Source organism: Papilio machaon, chromosome 2 (genome assembly GCF_912999745.1).
Source record: "Papilio machaon chromosome 2, ilPapMach1.1, whole genome shotgun sequence".
Classification (NCBI taxonomy): Eukaryota; Metazoa; Arthropoda; class Insecta; order Lepidoptera; family Papilionidae; genus Papilio; species Papilio machaon.
Genome location: NC_059987.1, coordinates 2061068 through 2074945, shown reverse-complemented (window position 1 = coordinate 2074945; position 13878 = coordinate 2061068). Strand labels below are relative to the sequence as shown.

At 32.6% G+C, this 13878-nt stretch overlaps 1 protein-coding gene across 5 annotated transcripts in view; it reads right to left on the bottom strand.

Annotated features, from left to right (window-relative positions):
* Positions 1 to 13878, bottom strand: part of LOC106709306 — a 124077-nt gene that overhangs the window by 52376 nt on the left and 57823 nt on the right. For all 5 annotated transcript variants that reach the window (XR_006756281.1, XM_045680896.1, XM_045680902.1 and 2 more), the window contains one exon: positions 1566 to 1713. Coding sequence is in view for 4 of the 5 variants with exons in the window: in XM_045680896.1 (XP_045536852.1) it covers positions 1566 to 1713 (148 nt within the window). In the remaining variant the exon portion in view is untranslated. The remainder of the gene's footprint in view (positions 1 to 1565; positions 1714 to 13878) is intronic.

The window sequence follows — 13878 nt, the reverse complement described above, 5'->3', positions numbered from 1 at the left end:
ATGCGACCGTTCCATTTACGGTTAAGTTTTCAATAGAAATCATCTTAACGATGTATGTTGCCAATATTAAATATAGTGTTGGTTGGGTCAACTGCACTTTATGTTGTATATTCCCACGTCGTTAATGTAGTCGGAAACTGTTACAAAAACTTAACAGTTGACAAAGAAAACTAAATCTTACGGACTATAACTATGTGACATTGTCGATTGAATTATACTGATGAACTAGCTTTGTCTATTGTTTACCTGTGGAATAGTAAAATTTTGTAATAATACTACAATAAAATTGCAAAGACGAATCATTTGTATTGAATATCATGTTGTTATATTTGTTTTTAAAAATGAGAATAACATATATGACTATATTATGCAAGTATATTGACAGTGAAAACGCGCAATAAGCTTCATTTGTCTGTTAACGGAAAGTTTCAAAGCGTTTAAAATATAACGTCTCTGTTGCAATAATGGCGGTTAGCTATTAAAATGTTAATCTACGTTTTATATTTGAAGACGAATTTTGCAATATATTTAAATTAGTTGATTGACGGCATTTGAAGTTCACCTTTGCCTCTCTTTGAACTAATTTAAATGCTTTATGTACAAAGATAGAAATTTTAGTACATAAAGCCCTAAATCCTTTAAATTTCGTAAAGAATTTTTAAACTTAAAGTTATTTCCATTCATTAAACAAACTTAATTATTCAAGCAAAAGGTACAAAAGTCAATATTCTTAGCTAATATCATTTTAGATATTGAATGTAAAGTTTTGTCTCCTGTCTTACCTTTAAATTATAACATAATCTACTGAATTATTTTTAGACAACCTAATAATTCCTTCTATCGTACTAATATTATAAACGTGAAAGTTTAGATGGAAGGATGAATGGATGGATAGAAGGTTTCTCCAGTACGGCTGAAAGGTTCTTGTTGAAATTTGGCATAGATGTAGTCTGCAAGAACATGTCTTTTATTCCGACAACCAATAAAGCGGGTAAAATTGGATATCAAGTAACTATTAGATAATTTATAATAATCGGTATTGTCTTTGATATCATGACATAACTGGGGAGTGGTTTCTCCTATGCGTTGTAATTTGTTTGTATCTATTACGGTATGATTGTGAACTCAGGCGTGAACATTGCTAACGGCGGCGCAGGCGGCTCGACGACCTCGTGATTGATGTGTAGAAAGTTTCCAAGTGATTGGGCGTTACATGAGGCTATTACTACTTCATTGGCTTGTTGTTGTTTCGATTAGTTCGATCCGCTTACAGGCTTGACAGTTTGTGCTTTGTTTATTTTCCTTTTATCTAGTGTATCATTTATTGTGACCCAGAAATCTTGGTGAACATTGAATCCTATCTGTTCGTTGACAAAAATATTTCCAGGTTATGCATTTTTTTATATACACCGTTATCTTTTTTCAACTGTCATCTTTTATGTTAAAAATTTTCTTAAAACAAATTTCATAAAACCATCAAATCTTGTGTCTATTTTTAGTATAATAATTCCGCTTTTTAAGTGAGCGTTAATACTACGAAGTTAATTATTGAAAATGCACTTTACCTTATAAAGTTTGTCCTTTTGATACCACACATCTTCCTCTTCCTCTACTTGCGTAGCGAAAGCCTGTGTGAGGTCGTCGCGGGAGCGCGATAAGATTCGACGTCGTGACACCATCTCCCCACCCGTCGCCGCGTCAAATGGGCCCAGGCTAGAACAAAAACAACAGTTAAAGTTAGGTACAGTAATATCGATTGACAATACGATATTTTAGGAAAGTATACGAATCGAATGATATCTCGTTCTAAAAAATCAGTTATGCTGTTTGGGCTACAGAAAGTCCCAAAAGAATGGTCAAGCATGGATTCGAAATAACATTATCCTAATTTTAAATCAGATGGCTTATATTAAATCGTACAAGTTCATTCCTAATACAAGTTATTGTTGCATTTACTAACAGTAGCTTTGGCAAGTAAGAAGGAAGAATAATATATCTCGGTCATCATTGCGTGATAGAATTTAGTGACATTTTATAATGATGAATTCATTAGAAACGTATTCTAGATCATTTTGAATTGTCATATTATGCAAATATACTTCCGTGTATTTAAAATATCAAAGTTAATATTATGTATAACGTTCAGGATTTATTCGTGTCATATTTTTAATCAGTTTCATCAAATTTATTGACTGCAATCTATATGTTATATTTTTGTACATACAGATTTTATAATTTAAATAAGATAATTCAATGCTATTTTGATTCTAAATCTACAATTTTACCCCAAAACAAGTGTAAAACTAAATATTACACACATACAACAAATCCAATTGGAACTTAAAAACCTGTGTAACCATTAAGACAACGGAGGAGTGGGTTGCGTCTTTTATATCAAAGGCAACAAAGCGATAGTTAGCACCGCTTCCTTCCGAGACTTAACAATGTGTGGCATTGGATTCGGCATTGGGGATCGTGGTCCGTATCTAACAATCGCCTCCGACGTCCTCCCATTCATCTGATACATTACGTCGTTTGTTTACGTCTCCGATGCCGGCTGCTCTAGCGTCAATTAGACACTAGGTAGGCATAGCAACATTAGTTGCTGCAACTGTTACACTTTTAATATGATTAAAAGTTGCCTATAATTAGCACAGCTTACAGTTGTTGCAAATTTATGAGAATTCGCTAGGAGTACAATGGATTAGACTGAAAACGAAAACTCAAGTGACAGTTGCTTGTAACAGCAAGAAATATCTTACCCATCGATTGTAACAAATGAAAACATTTGCCGATCGTCAGAATTCGCAACTCAAGTGGATACGTGTGCCCAGTTAAATGTACATAAATGCCGTTTTCTATTGAGGCAACAGTTGCAGTCCAAAGCGTCTTATTGCGAAGCGAGTTGTCGAAGAAGGTGTTATGCCGATAACATCTTTGGCGCATTTGCTTGTATCTGCTTGTTTTCTAACGCTTGCCTTAGTAGCCCGTATTGTACTGTCACTTTTCTATTCAGGGCGTTTATTATAGGCTTTCAGGAAGTAGATCGTTCTTTGATATATCCGATTTATTTTAATAGTTAGACGCTCTATTTGAACCTCATTCTTTGTAACCTAATTAGTATATATTTGAGTTTTGTATATACATATTTCTAGAGCTTTCTTTACCTGTGACTAAATAATAATTAGGTATTGTTTAAACTTTCAAGACATACAACAATTAATAAAAACGTACTTTATTTGTTTTATATAATTATTATTCGGTAGAGTAAAAAAATCTTTGATATTTTATTCAATGTTAAAAAATAAAAGCAATTACCCTTCCGTGATTAAAAAAGTATCAAGAATAATACATGAATAGTAAAAATTCGTTTGTATTTAAAATTATTATTTATGGATGACATTTCCTTTTAAGTAATTATTAAAAAAGATTTCTTATAATTAATCATACATGATTTACAGACGGATATAGTTAAAAGGTCATTTTAAAAAAGCCTCTGGAGAAAAAAAACATGTTGATTTTGGACAATAAATCTTTGACTTTCGCTGTTAATTTAATTTTGATATAAAACAAGCGTATGTATCAATTTTGTGTATACGTGTGTATGTTACCGTAAAAGTTTAAAAACAGTTTAGATTTAATAAAAGATAGATATATGCTATCGCGGACTTTTATTTAGCACATTTAAAGAGCTACAATTCGCCATACATCATTTTGATGTAGGTCTTATAGTTTAGCCTACGTAAGCGCTGAAAGCAAAAATGTCCCTAATTTTCGCAACAAATTTTGAAGCTATATTCAAAATCTACTAGTCTTCTAGTTATTTAAAAAAAAAAAACAAAAAAATGGGACCCACCTGCAAGCACTTCCTTTCGATTAAAATAATTTTTATCAAAATCGAACCACCAGGGACGGAGATTCGCGGTAACACACATAAAAAAAAAATTCAGTCGAATTGATAACCTCCTTCTTTTTGGAGTCGGCTAAAAAATAAATCAAACCAAAAATATTACATTGGATATAATATATTATGACGTTATAAATATGAGTGTATTTTTTTAATGTTTGTTTCTAATTTTCCGTCAATTTGTATCATCATAGTAAGATTATAAACGGTATTTTTAACGCGTTTATAAACTATTCTTTGTTAAATAAAGAACTTCAAAACGAATGCATGCTTCAGTACGTTGCGTGCATTTGTAGAAAATGAATTAATAACACAAGTTTTCTTTTCATTCATAAGACAGAATTAAATTTATATGACAGGTACACCAATTGGAAATTATCAAATTAATTTTCGTTTTTGACTTTTTATTAGAATTAGAAAAGTATTAAAAAAGTCGCAAATATTAAATATTTGCAACTACTTTCTTCTTTTTTCTTTTAAATGTCACGCTGATAAAGTCGCGGGCGACAGTTAGTATTTACATTTGTATTTTATTTTTAATTTCTTTGAGACCGACTGCTGCACTTGTTAGGGTGTCTTCCTTAGTGTAGCTTAGAATGAGAAATAAACACTAAGGTACTCTTTATGACCAATTAACGAATGCTGTAGTTCATATTATATTCATTTAACAAATTTTCATAGTCGTTCGAAAGTAATAAGACATTATAAGCAACATTACAGAGTAACGTCAGTGGGCAGTGGGCCATAACATTGTGACGCAGCGGTTTGTTATAAAAATAGAGCAAAGAACGGACACCGCGCACGTGTACCTACTTATTAACTTACTCTTTGATTACCTCGTAGTTATAGGACGGCCTCTCGGATGCCTTAAATGTAAATTCCAAAGCGAACGGATCGAGAAAGCTATGTTTTAATGGTTTCAAAGTATGGACTGTATAGAAGGAAGTAAAGTTTTTTTTACATTTAATACTGATATTTAATACTAGTTGATATTGAAAATAAATGTCAATTAAATATAAGAAAACAGGTATGGGTAAATTGGGATGACGGTTTAGAGTCGTTTGGTTTTCTAAAGTGATACGTCATTTTTCACCGAAGTGTTTTATATTTCTTTATAATGTTTTGTTATAATTACAATTTCGGAATAAAAGTTTAATACCAGTCTCTCAATCATATGTACTATTCTATTTCTGTAATTAAGAAACACATTTCATTTACCTTGAATTTAATTTAAATAAAAATGTAATATACGCATGCAATTAATCTTTAAATTGATAGCTCGCAATTGCATTATATCATCGTTGTGGCGGGTCTTTGGCCGCGGTACAGTTATGCTAAGATGACGTCACAGGCGAGGGACCTGTTTACAAGGAACCCGCGACGCTGACCTATATCGACAGGTGCGTGAGGACTTAACCACGTATCGATATCGAGAAGATTAAAGTTATAAGGATGTACATTACTTATAAAATATATTTAATGAAGACATTGAATTTTTTTAATTCAATTTATTAATGAATAATGTTGAAGGCTGATTTTACATTTTGAGTAATTCAAAAATAAAAGTAATAAAAATAGTTTAACAGGAAAAAACAAAGAAAGAACCTGTTAAATCCAACGTCCAGCGTGAATGCAATTTCTTAAAGGTTATACAAATAAGGTTATAATAATAATCACTTTTGTTAATAACTAACTACAAAAAAGCGAAAAATTATAAAATTGAATACGAAAATAACTACTTTCAAATACAACATTTCATTACTTTATCCTTTACAATTGCGAAATAATAAACATAAAATCTATCAACCAAAACAAATGTACAACCGTAGTAACACACACATTTACCTATGAGCTCAAACATTGACCTAGTGGAACAATTACGTGTAAAGTCATTGCGCGCAAAAACGTTTCGAACACAACCCGGCCGTCCCGTTAGCTAAGCTAGTTATCACGGGAGTGGCTAGCGGAGCGATGCTTTTATTTTCTTTTGATATCATGTCGGCATCTCGATACCGTAATTACAACGAAGGATAACTTGACGTCATTTTATCGTTTAGTAACGTTTTTATAATTACAATTGTAGTGTTTGCACATTACAGAGGTACACACATTACACAGGTAAATAGAGTACCTTTTCTTTATCTTTTAGTGCGAATAATTTAGTGGTAATTAGATATAAAATAGTACTTTTTTGTTCATCCTAAGCAATTCTAATAAGACTACGAAAAACATCAAAATACATTATTAAACGACTACAGTTACATAGAGCCAAGTACGTTTATGTTACAACACACCGAATTTCAGTAAAAATTGACCGAACATTCTTGACAACTACTTTCCAAGTCAAATTACAACGTGCTCGCGATCCTAATTGCATTCATCTATTGTACTCAGCGCCAAAAGAATGTAGATCTTATATACATTACACATTTAAAATGCAAATTCAGTTGTTCTCCTTCACAACATAAGGCTCATAATACTCTGCACTATTCTTAAAAGCGAGGTTCTTTTCGATGATTGGTCGCGTTCCATTTTTAAAAAAGCTTTTGTTTAGCAAAAGGCATTTTCGCAATGTGTGTTCTTAAAGATTCTACGACTAAAATAGAATATGACACCATCACTCAATATATTGTTAAGGTCACGGTCAATTTATGAACTTAGAACTATCGAATAGACGTGATTCAGTTTTTGCATCAATCTATAGTTCACCCAAATATAACGTGAAATAGTTTTTTATACATTTATAAAGTTTAAATTATTACAATTCGGAGATACTTGTATGCCTTGAATATAACGCTATAACAGATTTATCTTTGTTAAAATAAGGTATGTAAACCATAAGATTCATGGTATATTTACAATACATTTAGATCCTAACGTCAATTGTGTGTAGGCGAATGAAAATTGTCCTTCATATCAATTCAGGTCAAAAACAATATGCAAACCAACAAATTAAATTCACGTATTAGGGCGCAGTTCCATTGGATAACTTTATACAGCATGCGGGGACTCCCCGCATTCGGGCTAATGACTAATGAAAATAATCCGTCAATGTAAAGCACGTGTGGGGAGGGTGGTTTAGTTGCCAAGTACAACAAATAACGCGATAAGGAAAAGTAAGGACTATCACCCAACGCATGCAAGCGCAAACTTCTAACGAAAACGGTTCTCGCATGCTAGAGGTATTGCATGCGTGAATAAGAAACCTCTCGCGTTATGCGTGCTGTAAAACAACCGAGATATCGACGAGTGAAACTGCGCCCTTAAACATTAAATAGATAAAAACACATAATTTTAAGATTTTTTTTTCACATTTAGTTTCGTACGAAACATAATAACTACACCCACACACAAGGTATTTAGCCTACAAGTTTTCGAGATAGGAACCAAATTTAGCGAATGATTCATATCTGAGCTATGCTGTTTAGAAAGTTAATAAAACGCCTATATTATTGATAGCGTTGTTGCGAAAATTAGCATAGTTAAAGCTGCGAACCTTACGTGATTTTGGCACGTGCAGATAATATTATGCATTTATCAATAGGAACTATCTGCACCCGTGTTTAATTAATTTATCACTTTATTTTTTAATAACATAGAAAACAAAAGTTTATAAACGTAGTAATGTCTTCTTTTTCGTATTATCGATACCAAAATTACGTCAGCTTTATTATGTGAAAATATTTTCGTAACGCAAGAATCAATTTAGTAATTTTTTTAAAAAATAATGCTGTAGATATTTCGTATATCTTCATAGCGTTTGATTACCTAGTACAAGACATTTTAACTGGCAAGTTTAATGTGTAAAACTTGTCAGTTAAAATGAATTGTAAAATGTATAATAAAATCAATTCATAATCCCATCAATATATTGCGATGTAACTGTGACATAGATACGAGAGCTGTAGAAAGTTAGGCGGAATAAATTTGACAGAAGTGTACCTCGTACAAGTAATATATATGTATTTTTACATGTATTATGTTGACAGATACTTTCAAGATATATTAAATAACTATATGTAATTGTGTTCAGTGTATATTTTGGAAATTATTATGTTAACATAGAATAAGTAATAATAAACCTTAAATAATACTTATTATCTTCTCCCTGATGTTAATTCACTAATGCGGGGTCGGCACACAAGGTTTTATTAACCTTAAAGTTTTGGCTATATTTTTTTGTGGCCGGCCGCCTGCCTTTCATACATTGGACTTTAAATCTTAATATATATATTTCTTGTGTGCGTGTGTATGTGACTGAACTCCTCCTAAACGACTGGACCAATTTTGATGAAATTTTTTGTGTGTGTTCGTGGAGATTCGAGAATGGTTTAGATTTATAGTTTGGTCTACTGGAAAATGTTTTTTCAATTAATCTTAATATATATATTTCTTGTGTGCGTGTGTATGTGACTGAACTCCTCCTAAACGACTGGACCAATTTTGATGAAATTTTTTGTGTGTGTTCGTGGAGATTCGAGAATGGTTTAGATTTATAGTTTGGTCTACTGGAAAATGTTTTTTCAATTAATTAATCCGGCGGACGGCGCTATCATCGCATTCAATATTATTCTATTTCAATTTTAGTTTGTCCCGACAGATGGTGCTACGATTAATTTGAAAAAAAATTTGTTATTCAATTCATGTGCTGATTAAAATATTAAATGTAATTATTTTTTAAAGAGTTTTGAAGTGTGTATAAATAATTTTGTGAATTCAGATGTTTTTTTAATTAATTTTTATTTGTAAGGAGTTTTTGATTTTGGAATGTTTTACATCAGATTCGACGGATGGCGCTATCATCGCATTCAATATTATTCTATTTGTATTTTAGTTTGTCCCGACAGATAGTGCTACGATCAATTTGAAAAAGTATTTCGTTATTTTGTGTTATAATTGTGTTATTCAAGTGAAGTTGCTAATTAAAATATTTAATGTAATTAGTTTTCGAAGAGTTCTGAAGTGTATATAAATAACTTATACATTTTGTAAATTTAGTGCGGAGTCGAAGTGAGTATAACCTTCAAGTTTATTTGTGTAGTTAGAGGATTGAATTTTTTTAATTATTTTTATTGTTGTTGGCTTTACTCTGTTGAGTGACAAAAACGAGGTTTACCTCATGCGCATATTTTGATTTGGTTGGTGGATAAAGTACGCCCAGAAGAAATTGACAAAATTATTTCAGCGGAAATTCCAGATCCGAATGTTGATCAAGAACTGTTTAACATTGTTACTACTAATATGATTCATGGTCCATGCGGTACTCTAAACATGATGTCACCATGCATGAATGATGGAAAATGTACGAAACGTTTTCCAAAACCATGTCAAACTGATACTATCACCAATATTGACGGTTATCCATCTTACCGGCGCAGAGACGTAGATAATGGCGGTCAATCGTATGAATTGCGACTGTCAAACGGTGTAAGAGTAGATATTGATAATCGGTGGGTGGTTCCATATTCGCCATTACTATGCAAAACCTATAAAGCGCACATAAACGTTGAACTGTGCAGTTCGGTGAAATCTATCAAATACATTTGTAAGTACGTTCACAAGGGCAGTGATAAAGCTATATTTGCTGTTCAAAATGTAAATGACAATGACGAAATAACACGTTATCAAATGGGTCGATACATAAGTAGCAATGAAGCTGTCTGGCGCATTTTTACGTTTCCTATTCATGAAAGGGATCCTGCAGTTATACATTTGGCTGTGCATCTTGAAAACGGACATCGTGTTTATTTTACAGAACAGACTGCACTACAACAAGCATTAACGGCTCCAAAAACAACTCTTACTGAATTTTTCAATCTTTGTAATCGACAAGATGTTGTTGGTCAATTCGCAAAAACATTAATGTATACTGATGTTCCTAAATTTTTTACATTTTTTACAATCGAAAAATTGGGAACCACGAAAACGAGGGATTCCAGTCACAGGATTCGCCGACATATTTATGACAAATACTTTAGGTCGACTATATACAGTTCATCCTAAGCAACGCGAATGTTTTTTTTTGCGTTTGTTATTGGTTAATGTTCTTGGACCGACATCCTTCCAATATTTACGAAAAGTCAACGGTATTTTATACGACACTTTCTTCGATGCGTGTCGTGAGTTACATTTATTGGAGGATGATAACCATTGGGATCTCACACTTGCAGATGCAGCACTGAGCTCATCTCCACAACAAATTCGTCAATTATTTTCAATAATATTAACAACGTGTTTTCCGTCTGAAGCATCTGCTCTCTGGAACAAATATAAAGACTCAATGAGTGAAGATATTTTGCATCGGATTAGAATTACTAATCAAAATCATGATATTCAATACTCCGCAGAAATATACAATGAGGCTTTAATTATGATTGAGGATATTTGTATTCTTATTTCAAACATGCCACTCATCCATTTTGGCATGCCGGCGCCGAACCGCCCAGCAGTAGATATCATCAACAGTGATGTTCAACGTGAACACCAGTTTGATAAGACTTCGTTGGCTACTTTTGTTGCTAATAATTACAGCTGAACAACGAAATGTATATGATCAAATTAACGTATCAATTGCAGCACAACAAGGTGGATTCTTTTTTTTTGGATGCACCAGGTGGCACTGGTAAAACCTTTCTCATCTCACTGATACTTGCGCGCATTCGATCACAAAATCATATTGCATTGGCCATTGCTTCATCAGGCATTGCAGCGACGTTACTTGATGGTGGACGGACTGTGCATTCAGCACTTAAGTTACCTTTGAATGTTCATACAAATCCCGAAGCAATGTGTAACATAAAGAAGCATTCCGGCATGGCTGAAGTTTTGAGAAAATGCAAAATTATTATTTGGGATGAATGTACAATGGCCCACAAGCATTCGCTTGAAGCTCTCGACAGGTCCCTGAATGATATCAAAGATAATACTAGGCTTTTCGGTGGTGCTCTACTGCTACTGTCTGGTGATTTCAGGCAAACATTGCCAGTAATTCCACGTGCGACATATGCAGACGAAGTAAACGCATGTTTGAAGGAATCTTATCTATGGCGGAGTGTCAGTAAATTGAGTCTTACTATCAATATGCGCGTTCAACTACAAAATGATCCATTAGCGTCAGGATTCTCTGAACAATTGTTAGACATTGGCAACGGTAAAATTCAACTGTATGAAGATACCCAATTTATTAAATTTCCAGAGAACTTTTGCAACATGGTGGCTACCAAAGATGAATTAATAAATAGTATCTTTCCAGATTTAAGATATAACTATACTAATCATGAATGGCTACGAGAGCGAGCTATTTTAGCTGCAAAAAATTTAGATGTAGACGCCATCAATTTTAAAATACAACAGTCATTGCCTGGTAATGAAATTACATTTAAATCAATTGACACCGTTGTTGATCCTGACGAAGTGGTCAACTATCCAGTAGAATTTTTGAATTCTTTAGATTTACCTGGAATCATCATCATCATCATCATCATCAGCTCACTATACGTCCCCACCGAGGGGCTCGGAGCCTACCCCAATGTAGGGGGTGACTAGGCCATAGTCAACCACGCTGGCCAAGTGCGGGTTGGTTGACTTCACACATATCATTGAATTTCTTCTCAGATATGTGCATTACCTGGAATGCCACCACATAATTTGCGACTGAAGATTGGCTCACCTATAATTTTGCTTCGTAATTTAAACGCCCCGAGATTGTGTAATGGCACGCGATTAGTTATAAAAAAAATCATGGGCAACATTATTGAAGCGAATATTTTATCTGGAAAATTCCAAGGTGAAATTGTACTTTTACCGCGGATTCCAATGATTCCTTCAGATTCACCTATACCATTTAAACGCTTACAATTTCCGATCCGTTTGGCATATGCTATGACTATTAATAAGTCACAAGGTCAAACGATGACATTTTTTGGCTTAGATTTAGAAAATCCGTGTTTTTCTCACGGCCAATTGTACGTTGCGTGTTCCAGAGTTGGAAAACCATCGAGTTTGTTTGACTAACTAAAAATATTGTACATCCAATGGCATTACGATAAATTAAGTTTTTGTAAATTAAAAATAAATAAATACATATGTTATAAAATGTTTTGAGTGCAAGCTTTTTCACCTTTCATTAAAATGAGTTAAAGTTTTCATTTACGATGCTGTTATTTATTTAACAAAGTAATAACTTTTCAATAATAATTTTCATCAAAGCGGTCCAAATTGTTTCAGCTCATTAAAAAAAGTATGAAATTAAAGACGTGTGTACAGGACAACGTCTGTCGGGTCCGCTAGTAACACTATAGAGTTTTAAATCTATACACATCTAAAGATGGCTTAATATTTACTAGCTTACAAATAGTGTGTAGGTTTTATACAATGCATTAATCTTGATTATGTCTAGGACGTTTCTGAAAGTTTTCATAGTTAACTTTCGCCGCTAACAGAAGCTTAAAAGCAAGACCGAATTTTAGGTTATGTAAAGCGGATATTGCATTACCTTTGTTCATTTTTGCATTAATGGCGAATAAGTTAAAATAAAAAAAAATAGGATATACAGCATGTAACTTAGGTATATTTTAGCATAGATTCTTTCGTTCAATTTTATTTAAATAGCTTACTTAAAAAAAATTATATGTTAGTGTACTACTTTATTTTGATGGATAGTATTTTATTGTCTTACTATGCGCATAATTATCTGAAACGATGAAAGAATATCTCATTTAATGCGAAAGCCATTAAATATACATTTTAATCTAATTTAAATAGAATTTCGCTATCCAAATCCAGTATAGGCAAAATTAATATTCAAATTTTGATCTTTTATTCTCAGTTCCGTGATCTAAAATTACGCAATTTCTAACGATTAGCGAAACTGATATTGGACCAGATTTTGTAGCCATTTATAATATTAAAATAATATCGATGAATTTCGACTTAATCGATATTTATAGATTTTACATGAAATTTAATCATTGTTATTTAATAAATATTTGTAATGAAGCATACATTTTAAGCTCTGAAAATTTTAATAGCAGTAATTGTACGTTGGTAGAAATTCAAACATAATACAAAAAGCTTTATTGTTTATTTCTAAAAAAATAGCTTTATTCCTTTCTTCCCCACATTAAATGTTACAAATTTTAATTATATCCGTTCGCACAATTTCCTTAAAAAAGGGGTACAAAGTTTTCGCTTCGCGTAAATTATATGTATAATGATAATCATATTGAATCCTTACGTTTTGCTAAAGATTGGCAGTTCTATGCTAATGAAAGTCTATACAGCTCTCAAATTAATATGTTTATTTTAACTTATGCAATAACTTTTTACCGAACTATATCGTATTGGTAAGATTTCATCAGAACAATGCAATTTATAAAATAAGTAATTCTTTTATTGCACTGTGTTGCATTCCATCATTCACTCCCACAATCGCGCGTGACCTTTATTAATTTACGTAACATAGTGTGGGTAAAGCGAGTGCAGTGCGGGCGCAATGCACGCTTTGCAAATAGCGAATTAACTTCTCGTTAACTCTAAAGACTTTATCATTTGTTTCGCATCTTAATATGTCTTAGATAAAACTACGTATATCTGCTTTATAGGTAGACTTTAAATCTCCGGTCTGTTAAAAAAGTATAGAAAATCCTTGTAAGTAAAGTCCTACAATGACCATTATAACCTTTAAGTAGATTTTTTTTCTACAATTTTGTCTTTTATTATTATATACTAAAATTATTTCTTTTACTTCCGTTTCCTACGAACTTGAAACAACACGTTTATATTTAAAGGGCTTTTTTGTCTTATCATGTAATTATTTTCAAGTATCATTTAAAATAATCACACGTTTTTGCGTCATGTGTTTAGGATCATACCCAAATGGTTTCTAATCTATGATCGTAGACATTTAGCGTAAAAACCCGCTCGTCTACTGCATTTACTCTCTAGTCACGTGTCTAAAGATTGCCAGACAA